Source organism: Labrus bergylta, chromosome 2 (assembly GCF_963930695.1).
Source record: "Labrus bergylta chromosome 2, fLabBer1.1, whole genome shotgun sequence".
In the NCBI taxonomy this organism is placed as follows: domain Eukaryota; kingdom Metazoa; phylum Chordata; class Actinopteri; order Labriformes; family Labridae; genus Labrus; species Labrus bergylta.
In genome coordinates this window covers 29369649-29391818 of record NC_089196.1, presented here as the reverse complement: position 1 = coordinate 29391818, position 22170 = coordinate 29369649, and the positions used below count along the sequence as shown (strand labels likewise).

Below are 22170 nucleotides of genomic sequence, written 5' to 3'. Positions count from 1 at the left end.
TTCCAGCTGCTGATGCTCCACTGGACCAGACCCCAGCCAAGGGTCTTGCCGTTCCCTCAGCTACTGCAGAGAAGCAGGACATTTTGTCACCACCAGAGGGAGCTGTTACAACAGAGGAGGGCGAGGCAGATACCAGTAAACTTCTGAAGAATAACCTGACTGAGGGTAAAGAGCTGGAGGTGATGGATGTTCATGAAGACGGCGCTCAGACAGAGGGTAAAGAACTCGCTCTATTTCCTACTCTTAGTTTGCAGAGCTTTGTTCAGTGAAGGACAGAGAGCTCAAGTTTCATATCCTGACATTTGAAGAGCTGAGATTGTGAAATGTTGATGTGTGTTGAAACAACCATTTCCCCCCCCTCAGAGGCGGACCCCGGGATGGAAGGCATGCTGCTCAGCCAGGCGAAGGTTGAAATTCTGTTGCAGGTCTGGAGTTGCCGAAGGAGCCAACACACTCCACACACTTCAAAGCAGAACTGATTGTACATCTCAGCACAATAACAGGTTAATGCAAAACCCTCCAAACACAGTCAACACAAGAGAAACCAAGACGGACATTTCTGCATGAAAGACTCGCGTTCAAGGGGATTGATTTCACTAGCATAGCATCTGCATCCTGTAATGGTTTTATTTCTCTGTGGCATTTTCTACATTTGAATTTACTACGATTCAAGGTTTTAGGGATTAGAGTTGAAAATATTTACAACTTCATGCACAATGCTTTTTTATTCCAAAAGACCAGATAAAAAGGCAGACATATGCAGATGTAATTTTTCACACTATGTGATGAGGGATAAAACTTCCTCATTACAAATCAACAGATTTATAATATGTGATTAGATATGCTGATATGTTCACTCTGTAGCGACTCAAATGCAGTATAAATGATGCTGTGTGGACCTTTATCAGGTTACGATGGATGAAAACGTTGAATTATCTGATCAAGTGAGAGAACTCCTTCATAACAGACTCTGCAGCACATCTCCGTCAGTCAGTCCTGTAGTGTTTCATATGAAAGGATGCTTAATTTAGGGAAATGATCAGAATGCTTTGCTCCATAAAAATGTGTCATTGAGTCACCTGGCAGGTTCATGGAAAGGTCTCCTCTTAAATGCTTTTCTAACGGGTTTTTTTTCCAACATAAAAGCTTCAGCCGCTCTTGATGCCGAGGTTCCACAACTTTCACAAAATGTTTCAAACCTTTCAAAATGCACACAGGCTGAAAGGTTTCCTCCGGATGTAAAGGATGAGACACTAGACGCCATTTAAAGCCCTTACATTTCATCTAACAGAGACGTATCAGTGATAGATTTTAATATGAAACAGTGTTTTATTCTTATTTTGATTTTCTCTCATGTTGAAGCAAAAAGACATCAGCGATCAGAGTGGACATTATCTTTACGTTTCACGGGTGCTGCCCAAAAAGAGTCAACCATCTACAGTAATTAGATTGAATTATTTAACACTTTTATCTAAAGGTCGGGACAGGCGGGGAAATACACTCCAGTAAATATGTGTGTCAGTGTAAAGAGAAAAATCTGTTTTGTAAGGATGTGAAAAAATTGACAAATTGGCTTTTAAGGGTTTACACATGCTGGACAATGTGTGTTTGTTGGACCTGGTTTCTAACTTCCTGTAAGAGTTTTTATGTTATCAGCTCAAATTTCAAAATTATGAGGAGTTTTTTTTTAAATTATTTGTATTAAAGTTTTTAATTTATCTGGCCATAAAAAGGTCCACCTGGAGAACAGGAAGTCTCTTGACTGATTTTAAGGACAAGAGACACAAAGTAATGTGAGCGACACCTTTCAAACACGACGACAGCACAAGTGTAATATTTGAATATTGGACTCATAGAAATGTGAACGAGTCTTTCGTCTTCTCCTATTGGTCAATCTTACAATGAATAATGTGTCTGCGCTTTTATTGTCTGTGATATTTTTTTTTATTTTGAAAAGCTGCTGTGATCCGTTGTCTCGTCTGATGCTGCAGGTGTTTAGATTCTGCTCTTTGTTCTGTCAGAAAGCTTCAGCTGCCTATTTGTGTCAAAGTCCATTTCTCTCTGTCACCGCACAGAAACCTGTTTGTTTGTTTTCATCTGAATTTGATTCCTTTATTTCTGTTGATTACATGTCTTTTATTTTGAAATCTGAACTGCTGAATTAATTTGTGAAAGGAATCGATAATCATGGTCTTTAATTTTGGAAGATAATAAAATTGTTTTTACTACCATGACATGATGGTTTCCCACTGTTTCTTTTGTTGAACATTTCATGTGATTCATGTTTAAAATCCTTAAACCGAACCGGTGAACAAACATCATATTAGAACTTGATTTTTTAACCTGAACTACATTTGCATTACCCCAGACACAAACACCAGCTTATTATGTAAAACCAGACCAGCATGTTTCCTCTGAAAGTAACAGCAAAGTCAGATCAAACGGCAATCATGCACACATTCAGTGTAAGTCTTTGAGAGGTCATGTTTTACACGTACACCTTCACAGTGTCTGAGTTCGAGGCTGACATACGTTTCTATTCAAAGCCAAACAAATATTCCTCGATTATCAAACATGTGCTTGTAATCCTTTAGTGGACCTCATTTGTATTTACAACATTCTCAGTTTCATTGGTGCGCAGATGGTCTAGCTGTTCACTCCCCCGTGTAGTAAAGTTACATGGGGAGCCCTTCGTTCTGCACTTTGGAACTAAAAGTCTCTCGTCCAGAAGGAAGAGGCTCAAACTCACAAATGCAGAGGAGGGGGACTCATCTCTAAAGATTGAGCTGGTGATCCACCTGCTCCACCTGCCTGGTGTTCAAAGTCTCCAGACTCAGCTTACTGGACCCACCTCACGATCTGGTTCAGAGAGGTTTCCAAACCATGACACAACAGAAAAAGATCAAATGGGCTAAAATCAATAAAGTTTGACTTACTTACTATTGAGTTATCAAAACAGTGTTCATGATTCAGAAGAGAGAAAAGAAAAGATATTTCACTGTTCACTTCTTTTCTAGTCTTCTGAATACTCAGAAGTGCTTTTACACCTCAGGTCACACCTACACATTCTCACACTGCTGGTAGAGGCTGCGGTGTGAGACCATCAGAAGTCACTAACACAGCGCTTGCTGTGTGCGGCCCCCTCACTCTGACATCTCTTCATTTGTGCATGTGCCTTTTTTCAGCCTGTGTGTGCAACATATTTCAATATCAGAGTGTAAAAATTGAATTTCCCCTCGTGGGTTTAATAAAGTATATCGTCTTAGTGACTAAAGATGGTGTCATGATGTCTCAGAATTACAACACGACGTTACATCTGAATAACAAATAAATACAGTCGAGTTTATTACGTTTTGTGAATGAGAGCCGATTAGTTTAGTGTCTGTAAATGTGAATTTAGTTCTAAATATGGAAGCTGACATGCAGCAAAGGTTTCACACAGATATTCTGAAAAAATGAAATTATCTTGACACAGACAGACATTTGCATTAAGATAAAAGGTGCTCTGACCTCGTAAAGTTCAAATGTTTTTTTTCCCCGAACATGATGCACAGTCCTTTATCTCTTGCTTGCCCCTCCCTCACGTCTCAGACCTCCTGTGTATAAATACCCAGAGAGGAAAGCAGAATATAATCCATCAGAAGACATCAGGGAGTCAACCACCCAAAGTGATCAGAGGGACGACCATGAAGCTCTGCGCTGTCTTCATTCTGTTATCGGCTGGTGAGTGTTTTCTATCAACTTCTATCCATAATGTTTTTATTTGTTACAACTTTCTCCAGCATGCATTTTTATTAAAGTTGGTTTAAAGGTGAAGAAGAAATAAAAGGTTAAAAAACCGAACGTTTTCCCTATTTTCTAAATCGTTCTAAATATTTATATCATGTTATATATTTGTAAATTTGTAAATAAATCATTATAAATTATATAATGATGATGTTTGGGTAATTTTGTCTGTATACATGTTTATGTGGATGCATGGATATAAATGTGTATACACAGTATATGTAGTGTATTATTTTATGTGTTTAAGCATTTTTATTTATGTGTTACTATCCAACATCCAAAACCTTTAATTTAAAAATTCAACTTTTTTTTTTCTTAAAGATTTCTTTTTTGGATTTTTGTGCCTTTAATGGGGACAGTGATAGGAATGGAAATCAGGGAGGGAGAGAAAGTGGGGAATGACATGCGGGAAAAGAGCCACAGGTCGGCTATGAACCTGGGAGGACTACAGGCTCCACACATGGGGCCTGTAGTCAAATAGATATCCAAGCATACACACACATGAACTCTCCATCCTCTCTTCTTTTTTTCTTTTACTACTATAACAATAATAATAATAAATTTGATTTATAAGCGCCTTTCAGGACACACAAGGACACTGTACAGCAATCAACATTTTAAAAACAGCGATGGATAAAAAAAACAGCATACAGTAAAGAAATGGAATCGTGGACAAAGGAATTGTGGACAGTGGAATTGCAGTTTAAAGTGTCAGAGTGAATAGGCGATCTTGAACAGATGGGTTTTGAGTCTGGATTTGAAGATGGGGAGAGAGTCAATGTTGCAAATGTCCGGTGGCAGAGAGTTCCAGAGCTGGGGAGCAGAGCAGCTGAAAGCTCTGCCCCCCATGATGCTGAGGTGGGCAAAGGGCACGGTGAGGTGGATGGAGGAGGAGGATCTGAGGGAGCGGGCTGAAGTGGCGATTGTAAGAAGGTCAGACAGATATGGAGGGGCGAGGTTGTGGATGGCCTTGAAGGTGTACAGGAGGAGTTTGAAGATGATTCTTTGCTTCACCGGGAGCCAGTGTAGTTGCTGTAGGATGGGGGTGATGTGATGGTATGAGGGGGTTCTGGTGACAATACGGGCAGCAGAGTTTTGAACCAGTTGGAGCTTATGGAGGGATTTATGAGGAAGGCCGAAGAGGAGAGAATTACAATAATATATACGGGAGGTGACGAGGCTGTGGACAAGGATGGAGGCAGTATGGGGGGTAAGGGAGCTGGGGAGACGGTTGATGTTTCGTAAGTGGAAGTATGCAGACCGGGTAATGTTATTGATATGGGATTTGAATGATAGTGTGCTGTCGAGGATGACACCCAGACTCTTAACCTGAGGGGAAGGGGAAACTGAGGAGCTGTCAATAGTGAGGGAGAAACTGCCAACTTTGGATAATATGGATTTAGTGCAGACGAGAAGGATCTCGGTTTTATCACTGTTTAATTTAAGGAAGTTTGAGGAGAACCAGGATTTTATTTCAGATAAACAAGAAGTGAGGGAGGAGGGTGGAAGTGTGGAGTTTGGTTTACTGGAGAGGTAGAGCTGGGTGTCATCCGCAAAGCAGTGGAAAAGTATATTGAATTTACGGAAAATATTGCCAAGGGGGAGAAGGTAGGTGATGAAGAGAAGGGGCCCCAGGACAGAGCCCTGGGGCACACCTGTAGTGACTGGGGAAGGCGCAGATTTGAAGGATTTGAGCTGTATGAACTGAGTGCGGCCTGAGAGATAAGAGCGGAACCAGGTAAGGGGGGTGTGAGTGATACCAATGGAGGAGAGTCTACTGAGGAGGATGGGGTGTGAGATAGTGTCAAAGGCTGCACTCAGGTCAAGAAGGATGAGGATGGAAAGTAAGCCGGAGTCAGAAGCAATGAGGAGATCGTTGGTGATTTTTAGTAGAGCAGTTTCTGTACTGTGACGGGGGCGGAAACCGGACTGGAAGGGCTCATAGAGGCTATTTTGATTAAAGTGAGATATGTTATGTAACATACTGTTTTCTTTCAGATGTATCTCTACAAACCTTTCTGTTTGCCTTGTGTTCCACATCATTTGCCCGTCTTTATCGTCACCTGCTTTGACATTCATCCTTTATGTCTGAGCTTGAACTCGACTCGTTCACACAGAATTATTTTCTTCTTCCATCTGTCAGGAGCCGCGTTGGCTTCCATTGAGAAGAGGATCGTCGGGAGTCTGAAATGTAAGAAGGACAGGCAGTACCATGTTGAGATCACGGCCAAGCAAAAAGAGACTACCTGCGGGGGCACCCTGCTCAACAGTCTCTGGGTCCTCACTGCGGCCCACTGTGGACAACAGTAAGAGACATCAACGCTGTGTCACAAATAATAATAATAATACTTTTTTGTGTACTTTTCAACACAGCTTCACGACAGACAATAAAAGACTGAAAATAAAATCCCAGAGTTAAAGCTTTCTGTAATAAAAGGAAGGACTGACTCTGCAGGTCTGAGCTCCTCTGGCAGGCTGTTCTGAAGTCTGAGGGCTCTGAAAACTGAAACCTTTTCAGTTCTGCATTTTAATTATGATGTTTTGTTTCGTTGTTGTTTTTTAATTTGATATTTTTGCATTATTTAGGTGGTAGCTTCAAATAATCTCTTTGAGTTTTCTGCCTTTTCCTGCACTGAATGTTGTCTTCTTTGTTATTTGTTGATTATGTCTTTTTTCCTGACTGTGAAAATAAATGAATACAAGAAAATAGGCCTACTAAAATACTTTAGACATGTTTATTGTTGCCATGGGCAACACATGCTATCCCTTCACTGTCTGCCTGTTGATTTTAATAACTTTATAGGGCCCTTCCTATAGTTGCTGAGCGTTTAAAGACTTTATATGTTTTTTCATCCAGCAGATGTCGCCCTTGAGCTCCAGCATGAAACCAAAACAACTCGCGCTGTATTGTTGTGTTAGCATGCTAATGCTAGCGATCTTTATTATGCTGGTATCTTCACACTGCATGTAAATTTACCTGAAATGAGCGTGATCTAGAAACACAGTTAAGCAGTGAGTACAGTATGTTATTCTTCTTTTCTCTAGTCCCTCAATTAAACAACTTTTATAAGTGAGGGGAGGAGTCAGCCGGCCGTCCTGACGATGAAAACAAACTAAAGATAGGACTCTGAAAACTCTGAAAACATCACAGACAGTGGGACTCGGGTGTCACACCCATTGTAGACAGTCATGACTCACAGAGTTATTTTCAGAGGATATACTTGATTTATATTATATTTAAGTGTGAAAAATCACATATAAAGACTTTAACCCCCTAAAACAGTGTGCAGTCTGAGATCCTCTGGCAGAGCTTAACACGCTGTTCCAAGGTCCAGGATGAAAACTAAAAAAAATGTTGTGATATGGACACATTTGTTTATTCTTGTTAAAAGCTGGGCTGCTGTGTTTTGTCTTGTTTGGAGGCGGTGGATTGTTTTATTTTACTGAGACAGATGTATCATGATTTACAGCAGTCGAGGCGTGAGGAAATAAAAGTGTGGAGGATATAAAAAAAATATATACTGGAACATAGTGACTTGAAATTGTAATACAAAACTTGGCATAACAAGAGCAATTAATATATTTAAAAACAAAAGTGTTTATAGATTTTCACAAAATAGTGCAGCTTAAAATGAAATTAAACCTGCCCTTCAAGGAACACACTCTGTTTCATAGTCTACATTAGGTCTAAAAAAATAACAATATTACATTGAATCAGCCAAAAAGAAAAAGGAAAATGTTTAAATTATTTTATTGAAGTTACTTTTCTGTTGTTGTTTTGCAGGGAGCTGAAGGTGAAGCTCGGCGTTAACTATGATGCATCATTTACTTCCAAAGAGTTTTTCGTAAAAGACAAGCAAGACATAGATATCAGCCAGCAGTTTTTCTTTGAAAAAGATGCGGAAGGGAAACTCCACGACATCATGCTCATTAAGCTGACTAAGAAGGCTTCAGCTAAACTTCCCACACTGGAGCTTCCTGCTGGGGAGTGTACAAGACCAGAACTGAAAAAAACGGTTCAGGTTGGAGGCTCAGGACCTGACAAAGAGGGAAAAAGTGAGAAAAAAAATGACATGTTACAAAACGACACAGCACAACAAGAAACAACAAGTCACAACAAGACACGGCATGATACAGTAGCCTGCAACATGACATGATACGATACGACACACACCACAACAAGACATTTTAACTGAATTGACTGAAGAATATAAAACGCCCTTAATAACGGTCACATTTCAGGATCAACTTCTTGATCACTTTAATTTGGTCTCAGTTTCACCTTTTTATCACGCTCTATCTCTTAACTTCTATTCACCACTGCCTGACATTATCCCACAATGCACTTCTGTCCCTGTTACCCTCACTCATATTTCTAAACGCCACCGTGATGAGTCATGACGTAGTAATGTGGCGAGTCAAATTAGCATGGAAATCGGTTGTGGGCCTATCAAAATTCGGCTGACTTGATTTGATAATTGCATCTCACGACGTGTCAATATTTTTTCCCACCTTTACTAGACTCACAGGTGAAAGTCACTTTTCTAATTCTGTTCCTTTAAACCCTCAGAGAAAGGACGGTTCAGAAAGTTCATCAAGTCAAGCAAGTTGATGTGTGCCGACACATTCATGGAAGAATGTGGCGAGAATGATAAGCCTGATAACCAATACAACAGCGATAAAACCAACACCATGTGTGCCTTTAAACCTGGAGTGATGTCCTGCTATGTAAGAAAACTGTTTATACTTTTAAAAGTCTTATCCATCAAAAGTCTGATTGTAACTTGACGTATTTAAAAAGTCTTGCGCTTTCTCTCCTGCAGGGCGATTCGGGTTCCGCTGTGGTGTATGAAGGCCATTTACACGGGGTCATTGTCAGCAACCCGACTGATAAGTGTGCCAACCCCATCGTAATGATGGATATCTGCCCCTACAAGGAGTGGATTGAAAAAATCATGAAGGAAAATGAACACTCGCATTAATTATGAGATATCACCATAAAAATGACTAAATGTATGTCATTTCATTTTCCTTTTTAATTAAAGCAATGTGGTCTCTCAAAGCTCATGTGAAGTCTTTATTGTGTTTCCCAAACATTTGAATGTCAACTGTCTGATATGCAAAAAGCTTTCATGCCTTTTCAATTCTGGTCTTAAACTTGTAAAGATTCAAGAGTTCAGTCCAACGACAAATTGAGAATAAAGATACATCACACTCAGGGTTCATGACACCCCAAGTTCTAAAGTCCCGTCCCACATCACAAGAAGATATTTAAATGTCACATAAAATGCAAAATGCACCTTAAAGGGGACATATTATGAAAAATCCTTTTCTACAGTGTTTTTAAACATATATTTGGGTAACCTGAGTGTCTACTGACCCACAAAATGTGAAATAAAGAGTCCATCCAGTCCTTTGTTTGTGGTCTGCATAAGTCTTACAACACAGAGAAAAATGCTCTGTTTCAAATGTGCTCTCCTTGTGATGTCACAGTGGAATTCTGGTTAAAAAAAAATCCCCCCCTCCTCCCCTGGTATCTCCACCCATGGACTCCACCCCCAGCCTAGAACAAAACTTTTGCGCAGGTCCGCCATTTTTTATTCTCACTACAGAGGAGTGATGTCTACCAGGAAAACTCAGGGGGGGGGGTCATTTCATTTAAAGAGACACGCACACCAAAACGGAGCGTTCTGAGAGAGCTGGTTTATACATGGTCACAGACCTCCTCTGGTGCTTGATTCATGTTATATTTTGGACAAAGCACAGCACAGATGTTTCATTTAGACCACAGGGGACTGTTTGAAAAGGTGGAAAAAGGGGATAATATGTCCTCCTTTAATATTTTTTTCTAACACTAACTTGCGTCCCTATTCTGTCTACAAACACCATCATTATGAGAAAAGTCCATCCTCTCTGTCTTTTGCCTGCTTCATTTTTCAGAAAATGTGTGCCCAGTTTTCCCTTCATGACATCACAAAGGGCAGTAGCCCCTCCCCCAGGTGAATGAACACCACACCTCCTAGTAACATGTAAATGTAACGCACTGCAGGGGGGCTTCCAATACAAATAACGAGGTATGACAAGACACTGTAGACATTTCAGACTCATCATTTTTATTCAGATAAGCACATAAATACATTGAAAGATCTCATATGATTGAATGATATGCACCTGTTTCCATTACAGCCGTACTTTTTCAAGATGTTCAAATTCTGAAGGCAGCATATAAAAGTTCTCATAGGACAGTTCTTTGTACAAAAGCACCTCGACGCGTCTTTAACTTGCACACAGGCAGAAACACACACACACACAGACACACACACACACAGACACACACACACACACACACACACACACACACACACACACACAGACAAACAAACAAACAGATGTGAGTGTTGTCACTCGTTCAGGTCCACTTGTGATTCTCTGGTTTCTTTGTCACATCTCTCGGTTGAAAAAAGGGAACAGGGTGTGTCAGACTCTCCTTTTTTTTTCTTCTTTACCACACAAAGTCAGAGTCCACACATGGACTGGATGAGAGGGATTTGCACACGTACACAGGTGAGGGTGTGGTCTTTGCAGCTGACGGGGTCTCTGTGATGACTCTCGGAGCAGAATCAGAGAATCTTGACGACAGGAAAATACTTGTGGGCTGAGAAGTCAAATTCTGGGAGCACCTTCGGAGGAAGAAAATGGCATTTTATTTCAATGTTGAAATGCTAATACAACGTTTGGATTAACCGATCACTGTGGCAGCTATTTTGACTTCTGAATCAAAGGTTCTAATTTCGTAGTAACCATGACAACACAAGCTGATGATAATCCAGGGAATGAGTGATTTTTGGGGTTACCTTTGTGTCCTTCTTGTGCCCTCCTGCCAGGAGCTTGGTGACTACGATGTTGGGCTTGGCCACTTTCAGTATACGGTTCACCTGCAATCAGTTATTAAATCGTTATTAGCTGGTTAAAAAAAAAAAGATTAAAGCACTGTGAAGCAGAGGTTGCTGTGCTTACGAGTGATGTTTCAATGCTTTAAATTAATCATTTTAATAAGAAATTGATGCAGATCTGAGGACTGAAATGAGTTCTCTTTAGGCAGGCTTTTACAAAAGTTAAGTTCCTGACCTCAGGGTCCGGGCTGGGCACATTTTCTAGGATGAGTTTAGCCTGTTGGAAGTGTTTGCTGGCGGCCAGGTAGAGGTCAGCAGAGCCTGGTGGAGGATTGTACTTCTTCAGATCAGACATCTCCTGCAAAAGGCAAGAGGGGCACAGTCAGAGAGGGCAAGGAAACTGAGAGTTAAGTCTGACTAAAAAGGAATTCAAATAAAATGTTTTTCTTGAGATTTATTTTTGGCCTTCTTGTGTCTTTAATGGAGAGATAGGACAGAGGATAGAGGTGGAAATCAGAGAGAGAGAGAGTGGGAAATGACATGCGGGAAAGGAGCCACAGGCTGGATTTGAACCCGGGCCGCCCGCTTGGAAGACTACAGCCTTCGTACATGCACTAACCAATGCGCCACCAGCGCCCCATGTGGTTGCAATTTGATGGAGAAAATCAAGAGTTGAGGAGAAACAAAGAGAAAACCTAAAGAGTGTGCTATAGTACCTTGAACTGGATGTAGTGCACAGGTGGGGGGGTGACCACGCTGTTAAAGGGGGCGAAGCGATGCTCGTAGCGGACCTGCTCACTGTCCAACTCAAACTGAGGCTTACGCACCTTCCCGTCCATATCCAAAGCGACCATCGTCTGAGGACAGAGAAGTAGGCAAGGCAAGGCAAGTTTATTTCTATAGCACATTTCAACAACAAGGCAATTCAAAGTGCTTCACACAAGACATCAAAAAGCATCATGACAGAGGAAAGAAAAGAAACATTAAAATAGAAAATTTAAAAATCAATGAAATTATTAAATCTGAAAATATGTTCAAATAAAAATAATTCAAATGAAATTAATTGAAGTAAAAATATAAAAATAGTTAAAAGTTACAGTGCAGAGTTAAAGTTTAAAAGCGTATTAAAATTGTTTAATTAAAGGCAGCTGTAAACGATTTTTGAGAGGATGCATGATAAGCCGTGTGCAGGGGAGGTCCAAAAGCACATCAACACCGACGTCCTACCTTGTACATGCCGGCACACATGTTCTGGTATGCTTGACTCATTGTTATTTCCTTGCCGAGAGGGCGAACTGCAGAGGAAACCAAAACATGTCATTAGGACAGAGAGATTACAACTCTACATTTGAAGACATGTTGTCATGGTGCATATGTAAACTCTACATTTAAAGAGGACATATTATCCCCCTTCTCCACCTTTTCAAACAGTCCCCCTGTGGTCTAAATGAAACATCTGTGCTGTGCTTTGGTCAAAATATAACATGAATCAAGCACCAGAGGAGGTTTGTGACCCTGTATAAACCAGCTCTCTCAGAACGCTCCGTTTTGGTGTGTGTGTCTCTTTAAATGTAATGAGCCCCCGCTGAGTTTTCCCGGTAGACATCACTCCTCTGTAGGGAGAATAAAAATGGCGGACCTGTGGAAAAGTTTTGCTCTAAGCTGGGGGTGGAGTCCATGGGTGGAGATATCAGGGGAGGGGAAGGGATTTTTTTGTTTACCAGAATCCCACTGTGACATCACAAGGAGAGCACATTTGAAACGGAGCATTTTTCTCTGTGTTGTAAGACTTATGCATGTTGTCATTGTGCATGTGTAAAAGGGCTACAGTGTGCACATCCTCCACTTCAGCTGCAGACACTCCCGAAGTGCGTACCTTTTTTCTTCTTCTTTGTCTTTTTGCTGCTGCGTCCTTTCAGCTGCTCCTCCAAGATCCGCTCCTCTGCCATCTGAGACGAGTCAGCCCGGCTCAGTGTGGACATCAGCCACGCGTACAGGAACTCTGACAGATACCTACGGTGAAAATCAAAAAAACACACGTTCATTCATAGATTAACAAAAAGATACTGTGGAGGGATTTTCATTCTAATCTGCCTTCACTGTGCGTCTGTGCCGACCAACAGAGAAGACGATGTTCATGCTCTCACCAGTAGATGTAATAGTATTCGTGCATGCTGTACAGCTCCAGTTCAAAGCCACTGAGCAGGTACTGGATCATGATTCTCAGGTTGTGGTAGAGGATCCAGGTGCCGAGACATGCCAGATGCTGTCGCTGAGGCTCAAGTTTCATCAGCAGGCTGTGAAGCGCTGCATCCACCTTCTCCGCCTGCAGAGCACAAAGGGAGAGTTTAGTCGATGTGTCTTAAGTTTTTAACAACAAGATCACTCATAGGGGTCGAACCAAATCAACAAGAATTGTGCTAAAATATTTAAAAAGCTGCAGATGACCTCATCCTGCAGCGTGGCAAACTCCTCCAGAATGTGACCCAGCTTGTCTCTCTGCCGAGCTCGGTTGTGTCCGTGGATCTGGATCAGACTGCAGAATGGCTGAAAGGAGAAAACACACATAACTGAATACCTTCAGCACTTAAACATTTGTGTTCAGGGCTAATGACAGATCAGCCAGTTGCTTTCAGTGTAACATCCAAAACATCAAAACGGCAGAAGTCAAATAAAAACTCCTGTCATTGGTCAATCTCATCTGATCCCACACCTCTAATCAAACTCTCTGCTCTTAAACTTTTCACCCTTTAATTCAGCAACTGAAAACACATTTATGCTGCACAATAAGCAGCCAGTTCAGTTTTCTAAGCTTGTAAAGGAATGAGATATGCACCAGATGTACAGGTACGATAACCCCGCAGAGTAAAAGTAACGTACCCGGGAGCAGTGTGTCACAAAGGAGTCGATGTAGTCCTTGGCCTGGTGGTTGTTGAACAGACAACACCTGGGGATGGATGGATGGATAGATGGATAGATAGATAGATAGATAGATAGATAGATAGATAGATAGATAGATAGATAGATAGATAGATAGATAGATAGATAGATAGATAGATAGATAGATAGATACTTTATTGATCTTGAGGGAAATTCAAAGCGTCCAGTAGCAGGTTACAAAGACGTACATGACATGAAACATTTGTTACAAATTAAACCACAAAACCGACGCCCCCGCTCCCATACATATATATTAACCTGAAAAAAGATTTAAAGAATACCTCTAGATGAAACAAACTTAAACTGTGCAATTAAAAATAGATTTATACAAGAAATGTACATAACCCGTGCAGGGATAAAAATATATGTGAGATTTAAACAAGAACCTAAAAACAGTTCAGGAAAAAAAATCTGTAATTAGACCTGAATATAAAAAATAACAAGTGTTGACCTTCTGAAGTTGTGTTGTTTATATATGTACAGCAATGTTTAAAAAGAAGATAGTGCAAAATCATCAAAAAACAGACATTAAAACAGACATTAAAACAGACATTAAAACAGACATTAAAACAGACATTAAATAACAGTCAAGACTGACAAAAAAAATGCTTGAACATCTCAAGTCAGCTCATCTGGAAACACAATCAGATGATTCCAGAGATTGCAGCTCTAACAGGCAGAGACCGCTCCTAATCAGCTTGAGGCTCCTGTTTAGAGTTTAAACTGGTTATGAAACAGACTGGGAATTAATACTGTTTCCTCTTTATGAGCTGCAAGAGCAAAGGAGACTATCACCATGACGATCGATTACATCTATGAAATGATTTTTAATCAGTAGATGTCAGACTAAGTGATGAACAGCACCCTTTTTTAGACTTTATCAACAGCTAAATTTAACAATGAGTGATACATTTAAGATATGATGAAAGCAGGGTGAGATTATATAAGACTTCCTCAAATGTACAGAACAAAATCAGCAAAGTGATAAGACAAACCCCTTCCACTGGGGGGCTTCAAAAATAGACATAAAACAGAAACTTCCTGACAGCAGCTTTAAATTATTTGACATAAAAATGTGGAGTGAAGTGATTCAGATGTTAATGTTTAAACTGTTTGATTAATGACGGACTTACTTGTAGGAGAGAACAGGGGGGCTGACAAAGTACCTCAGAGCATCTTTAATCATGTCCTGCATCAGGTGGGTCCCAAACACTTTCTTATTATCTATCAGGAACGTCGTCTGCATGTGGTGGGGGGGGAGACATGTCAAGCTCTCACACAACAGGTTTTAAAATAAATGATTGTTTATTACTTAACGATATGTTATCATCTAAAAGTCGACATGTGGTGACCCTTTAAAATATGAGCAGCCATTATGAACTCACCTGAAGCAGAGATCTGGAGAGCACACAGGGAGACTGTTCACTGAACTCACAGAAGAAGTCCTGGTAACACCACAAACACCAGATTCATAATGTTACTTTACTTTACACACCGTTATCATTTAGAGCAACCAAAAAGATGTAAACGCGATTAAACAAATGTGGAACTGCAGTTTTTTTACATTGTTTTCTAATTGTTCAGCAACACCTGCTCATTGAAGGTTTCTGGTTCAGAGTTTGAACCCACAGGTCTTCAAAACATTGAGTTTACCAGAATGCCGTGCAGGTTGGTGGTGTTGATCACGTCGCAGACCGTCTTGATACGTTCTATAAGTTTCCCAAAGTAGGCCACCATGTCCTCCCTCTTAATGATCTTTGCGTAGCGGGGGAAGGTAGGGGGCAGCAGTCTCTGATTTACGAGGGGCTCGAAGCCCATCATGATGGGGTGATCTGCAGAGCACACAGAAGAAGAAAAAATGTAATTCAAGTAACAGTTTGGGATTAAAGAGTAAAATATATATTTTTTAAATCTGTGTCAAATGAAATTTTAAGGATGGAGCGGGATGAAAATCAACTTTTAATTCTACCAGATATGTTGGTTAAAATTATGAATGAAGATGTGGAGGTTTTTTTTTTGAAGCTTGGTACTTTTAGATCCTACTGATCACTAAAATAGAGGAGATTAAATGATTTCAAAACATGAAATATGGAAAAGATTGGAAGTATCAAACATGTATGACCGCTTCAAGAATACACGCATTTCACAGCACACTCGATCGTTTTCATTTTGCGTGATTGCGGTCCTGACGAGAGTCCAATCTGAACCTCCACATGTGTGATGGGGTAGGCGCCTACATTACCTCCTTTAGTGGTGTCGTTCTGTGATTGGATGCCGTGCTGAATGCTTGAATGGATGGCTGATAAGAGGTCAGCCGCCTGAACCACGAGCTTCTGGGCCTCTCCCACTGAGCTGGTCTAAAAACAGACACAAACGAAATGACAACAAAGAAGAAAAAGGATGGATAAAAATCATCTATATGACACACAAAGGAACATTTTTAAACTGACGCTCCTGTATAAACAGTCATCGTCTTCTCGTGCAGTACTGTATGTGTTTTACCTCTTTCTTGGTGAAGGTGATCAGTGCAGTCAGCAGAAGGCGCGTGAACTTGATTCTATTGAAAAGAGCCAAAAACTGCTGATGCTGGAAAAAAAACACACCAGTTGAACATTAAACAGGATCACATGTACATTTAGAAAGTTATTAATACACCTAATCTTTGAAAGCTCGCAGCAGAAACACTTTTTTGTTCAGTCCATGTTTGGCTCTGATTTTTGGCTTTCTTCTTCTTCATTATTATTATAACTGCTTGTTATAACAGCTGGGAATATCAGAGAAGAGTCTCCTGAGGTTATGTGAGTCTCCCACTACTGATAGACAGCGGAGGGGAAATACAAATATAACGGGCAAAGAATGTGAAGGAGGGATCAAGGTTTAGTTTGTGGATCAAACGTCGGGCACTAGATGAAGAAAAGGGCTTAGAGACGATCTGATTTGTTACTTTCACATGAGCTAAATCAGTGGTTGTGCACTCGCGGGTCGGGACCAGAAAGTGGGTCGTGGAGCTGTTTTCTTTGGGTCGTGAGCATGTCCCTGGAAAAAGACTCAAACAGTCTGTCAACGTCATGTTTTGCATCGTCCGTGGTACAAAACAGTGGACAGAAACTACAGAAACTGCAAAGACGGCAGAATTTTTCAAACTGATTGGTTGAAAAAATATCAGAAATTTGGCTCGCGATCTTTCAGGGAGGAGTTCCTGAAGCTAGACGAGTTGAGAACCACTGATCTAAATCACTTTCTCTACAGACACGAGGGACTTTACCTCCATCTCGACCTCGGGGTTCCGCTGCTCACCCTGTCGACTGCGGGTGCTCTGAGGCGGTGACAAGAGACACCGTCAAACAATGTAACACTCAAGTATTTCATATCAGGAATAAAAAATCATGAGCAAGAACAATTACCTTCACTTTCCTCTGTAACTCATCCTCCACGTCTTTCAGCATGCCTGGAAGGATGAACAAATGACAGAGAGGTGACGTCAGCTGTTCTGAAGTAAAGCTGATGATCGAGATAGATTGAGTTCCTGTACCTGTCACACGCAGGTCTGTCACATTATTTGCCATCTTGAAGCCATAGGTCATAGCCTGGAAGTCCTCCTACACACAAAAGGAAAAGATCACTCATCCTACATGTAGAAATATATGACACTGAATTATTACTAGCCCCTTTTCAAACAACTGAGGCCCGGGAGAAAACACCTGCTGTCTCAGATTTGAGGTGTGTGTGTGTTAAGTCAGTAAAACATTGCACAAAGTGTTTCTTCTGCTACATCACCCGCACACCTGGGCAGGGGCGGTGATCACAGTCACAGGCAGTGAGAAAAGGGAGTCACGTGTACAGAAAACGGCCGGGGGAAATCAGGAACCAGAAGAAGCCACACAGTTTTTCAACCGTTCTTTGGGGTCCTCTGGTGTTCAGTGTTGAGTTTTTACCCAACGTAGATCGCTATACACCCGGCCTTATAAAAAGGTGTTTTTTTTAGAAGGACCGATTGTTATTCATGAGTCACACCATGAGTTGGAAATGACTTCAAGCGCCCTCCAGTGGCCTTTTTGGTTGTTACATTGCCACTACAACGGGTAAGATAAATTGATTACCTGAACCAGAAGAAACAGGTTTGGAAACAACGGAAACGTTGCCACAAGCGTGCTCACATTTATTGAAATGTTGTTGTGATTTATTTTCCCCGGCAATCTGAATGTCCCCTCTCAGATTTGCACGCACACGCACACGCACACGCACACACACACACACACACACACAAGCCCTTTTCAGACTGCCGTTTCAAGCCGCATTATGTACGTTCCTGTGACATTTTGCCTTCAGTCTGAATGTCGGGGAGGTGGAATGGAGGGGACAAAGTGATCCCACCACTGTACCGCCTTTGGAGGTAGTAAAAGAGGCGTTACACGTTGCAGCGCTGTGTGTGCTGAGTGTGTGTGTATGTGGAGCTCTCACTTCCTCAACGCCAGAACACAATGTGAACTCACAGACTGGGACACTTTTATTACACAGTCGCTGAATCAACATGAATGTACAAAGAAGCGATGTGAAAAATGTCTACAGGCAGATTTCAGAGAGCCGCTTACCTCCTCAAACACTGCAGCCTTGTTGACTTTCTCCCGGGCGATGTCACACACCTTCAGGATGCCCAGGGCGAAGGCTTTGAGAGACGGCTCCTCGATCAGGTCGGGGTTATGGACGTACAAACAGGTGAACACAGTCTGAGCCAGGGAGTGACCCTCCAGCCACGTGATCTAACAACACACACAAACATGCTCAAACCTGGATTTTCTCTCACAAAGAGTAATGTTTTTAATTTTTATTTTTCTGTCGTCAGTTCAGAAAAAGAAATTAGAAATAGCAGCAATTCTAAATACACGTGAAAGTAAACAACTCTGTGTGAGGAAGTCAAACTCACCAAACAGCAGAAACACGTGTCGATGATACCGATGAGTTCAGGAAGACTTAGATCTTTCACCTTGATGGCACCCTCCTGAGTTTAACACACAGAATGTATAGAAATAATGATGAACCAGGTGGTTAAATGAAATGTTTACTTTAATAGACTTTGCATCCAGAGTTTGGGATTGAAAGTAAGACATGGTTGGTCCCATTGAGATTAAAAACCTCTTTTTCAAGGGAGACCTGGCCAAGACAGGCCGCAGCAAAAACACTAATTTACAGACGGAAATACAAACAGAGACAAATGACAAAACACAAAATGTTGGATTAAAATAGAAACATCTGTGAGTCATATCTGGGAGTCAGTTATTCAAACAGCCGAGCTAAAACATCGACATCTGTATTCAGTTGGACAGTTTCCTGAACTTATTGAAGATGAATCTGAGTTTTGCAGAACTATACCTTGATGGCTTGTTCAAAGTTGAGCACTTTCCTGTTGACCTGGTTTCCGATCATTCCTGCGTCCATCTTGGGATCCATCATCTCTATGGCTGACATGGCCTCAAACAGGCCGAACCTGCCACCATAGCCGTATGTTAGTGTCTTTATTGTTTTCACAAAGGTTTCATAAGTGCACATGACAACATCTGTGAACGGATCTAAAAGCTGATGCAGATTATCAGGAATTCTGAGTCTTTACTTTCTTATCGATGTTTGTCAATCTGTTTTTAGACGATGGGACATAAAACTGATCCCTAAAAGCCATGAGTCTGCAAAAAGCAGTACGCCTTACTCACAGTTTGTCATGAAGCAACTCTCCGAGGTTCAACTCTGCATAAATATAAGATGAGGACGAGAAAAGAGAAAAAGAAGAAACGCGTCAGTCCCCGTCATCAGCACACAGCGATGACTCACACACACACACACACACACACACACACACACACACACACACACACACACACACACACACACACACACACACACACACACACACACACACACACACACACACACACACACACACACACACACACACACACACACACACACACACACACACACACACACACACACACACACACACACACACACACACACACACACACACACACACACACACACACACACACACACACACACACACACACACACACAGATGTGAGTGTTGTCACTCGTTCAGGTCCAGAATCCGTACCTTTGCATGCTCCCTTGAATTCATGTGTGATATCGACCCAGTTGGCATTGTTCTTCATTTTTTCAGGGATGCCGAGTCCCCAGCCAGCATCATCGTCTTCGATGGCTGACTTCATCACCATGGTTACTACTAAAGAAAATAAAGTTATTACAAAAGGGTTTTAAAATATATATCACAACATATCAACCTCATAAACATAAGCAAGGTCTAGCACTACAATCTTGCAGAAGCCCTAAGCTGACGAACATCCATACATTTTATTTTTACTTCTATTTCCTGTGATCCGGACTCATTTCTGTCATCATCTCGAGATAACAACTCTGGTGTTCCCACGATAACGAGGTCATTTCTGGAGATCTCGAGAACACAGCTGTAAGTGACTTGTTATGACAGGAAACACAGAGTTTCTATTCAGAGAAAACGAGATAAATAAGTCAAGACGTCAAGAAAACAACCACAATTGTCTTGTTATTTTAAGGAAACTGAGTAAAATGAAATGTATGGATGAAAGTCCTCACAGGGATTCTGTACAATATCAAATAAAATGTAGATTGTTTTTCTTTGCAGCAGTGTATCTGTCAATATAAATAAACCCTAACTATTTTTCCTTCATTGTTGTTCTTCAGAGCAGCAACGATGAGCTGTTAGGCAGATTAATGATCAACTATTTCAGACGCTCATAAGTTTCTAAATGTATTTTTTTAATTAAAAAAGGGGGGCAGAAATCGCTGTGTCAGCAGACACTTAGCTCCTCAGCTTTCAGCTCAGACATTACCTGATGCTGACCACATCCAAATCCTGAAGCAAAGATAAAATGTTTTTTGATTGTGCTCCAAAAACATTTTAAACTGACCGCATTGAGCCAATTCAGAGTTTTAATTGCTGATCTTATTGATTTAAGTTGTTTTGGCTTTTAGTATTTTTATTTCAAACTATTGTCATTGTCTCCATATTGACCTTACCTCTTAATGTGAGTCTTAATGTGAGTCTTAATGTGAGTCTTAATGTGAGTCTGAATGTGAGTCTTAATGTGAGTCTGAATGTGAGTCTTAATGTGAGTCTGAATGTGAGTCTTAATGTGAGTCTTTGTTGTCTTCTTTTATTTCTACCTGAAGTCTTCAACCTGATTTTATTTGTGTCTGCTCTTTTTTTGTATGTAATTGTAAATGAGGGTTATCATTCTCCTTCAATATGTTTTGTGATGATTGAAATAGATAAATAAATGAATGAATGAATGAATGAATAAATACAAAATGTAATCCAACAGACATTTCTTGGTCATACGTTTGTATAACTGAGGTCTTCATCTTAAACTGTGTTTTATCTATTTATTTTATTTAGGAGTTTATTGAGCGGGGACAAATACATTGTTTCATATAAAATATAAAACAGATGCCATGCACACAGGTTTCTAGTCAAGACTAATTTGCAGACCCCTGTCCCTGGTTAGGCCTTTACTAAAACTTACAAATACACACAAACCAGAATAAAGAACACGTCAAACACAGGAGACAAAAGGACAAAGACAAGGACAACGATTAATGTGTGTGTTTACAAAGTCGTTTTGTAAACAGTCATGTTAACACTTATATATTCGACTGGCAGGGCTGGATTGTGGGGGGTCAACAGCAGAGGATTAACCTCATGTTTTAGCCTAAAAAGGTATTTTATTACACCTGACTGCAGCCGAAAACCTCAATCATTTAAACCATAAGACTGTCTGTACAGTGACCACCCAACACCCATCTCTTTATGACTCATTTATTCATCTGAAGCAATATTTAAATCATGATGAGGACTTCTCTATCAGATATTCTTAAACAGAAGATAAGAAGAATAAAAGCCTGTCAGTTTATTTAACATATCCTCTTTTTACTGCTTAAAGACGACAACAAAAACACACACGAGGTGTTTCTGAGAGGATTTATTAAAGCGAGAGATGCAAACAAGTGAAGCTAACCATCACTAATGTTACAGCAGCTAGGACAAACGTTCAGCTAAAAGAGCTAATGTCGCCAACAATAGATGTTTCCTTTGAACGAATCCTGAATGAAGTTCATCTAAAAGGGCATATCCATGAGAAAAACATCACGGGAAACCTTCACATTAATTGTAAATAAGCACATACCTTAGTAACTCGTACCAACCATGAAGCTAATAAAGATATCCTCAAAGACTGAAATGTTAGACGCAGAAATTGCACGTCATAGGCCAGCGTCCTTTCCGGTAATTGTAGTCCTTTGCCTTGTCGTGAAGTTAAAAGCCTCGAAAGTGCAGCTGGTAACTTACAAATAAGACAAGTTAGGGTTAAAAAAAAAAAGTGTATTTTTTTGTAATGGTTGTGGGGGAACTCGGTTCATTTGAGAGCTTTCCATGCAGTGTCATAACCCTAAAACCTAAATCACGCAGAGAATCGTACTCTCGCGTTGTCGTACTCTCGCGTTG

General features: G+C 40.7%; 2 protein-coding genes across 5 annotated transcripts; one reads left to right on the top strand and one right to left on the bottom strand.

Annotated features, from left to right (window-relative positions):
- The first annotated feature begins 3567 nt into the window (after positions 1–3567).
- LOC136177632 (trypsin-1-like) lies at positions 3568–8848 on the top strand. Its single transcript, XM_065951255.1, has 5 exons — positions 3568–3723; positions 5930–6092; positions 7571–7842; positions 8357–8514; positions 8610–8848. The coding sequence occupies exons 1-5, from the start codon at positions 3687–3689 to the stop codon at positions 8766–8768; spliced, it is 789 nt and encodes a 262-aa protein (XP_065807327.1). The 5' UTR covers positions 3568–3686; the 3' UTR covers positions 8769–8848.
- A 1030-nt stretch (positions 8849–9878) lies between these two features.
- Positions 9879–22077, bottom strand: naa35 (N-alpha-acetyltransferase 35, NatC auxiliary subunit). Of its 4 annotated transcripts, none has more exons than XM_065951234.1 (23): positions 21854–22068; positions 19726–19854; positions 19325–19358; positions 18990–19104; positions 18544–18618; positions 18212–18379; positions 17152–17218; positions 17024–17067; positions 16885–16935; positions 16122–16199; positions 15862–15976; positions 15273–15451; positions 15005–15064; positions 14753–14859; positions 13560–13626; positions 13128–13226; positions 12827–13005; positions 12556–12692; positions 11907–11974; positions 11396–11536; positions 10915–11037; positions 10641–10721; positions 9879–10466 (listed from the first exon to the last, which is right to left on the bottom strand). In XM_065951234.1, the coding sequence occupies exons 2-23, from the start codon at positions 19844–19846 to the stop codon at positions 10407–10409; spliced, it is 2169 nt and encodes a 722-aa protein (XP_065807306.1). In that variant the 5' UTR covers positions 19847–19854; positions 21854–22068; the 3' UTR covers positions 9879–10406. The 4 variants fall into 4 exon arrangements, 3 of the variants coding, with proteins under 3 accessions (XP_065807306.1, XP_020513532.2, XP_065807299.1); XM_020657876.3 differs by having other exon boundaries at positions 16122–16205; positions 19726–19851; positions 21854–22066; XM_065951227.1 differs by having other exon boundaries at positions 16122–16205; positions 21854–22065.
- Between the last annotated feature and the right edge of the window lie 93 nt (positions 22078–22170).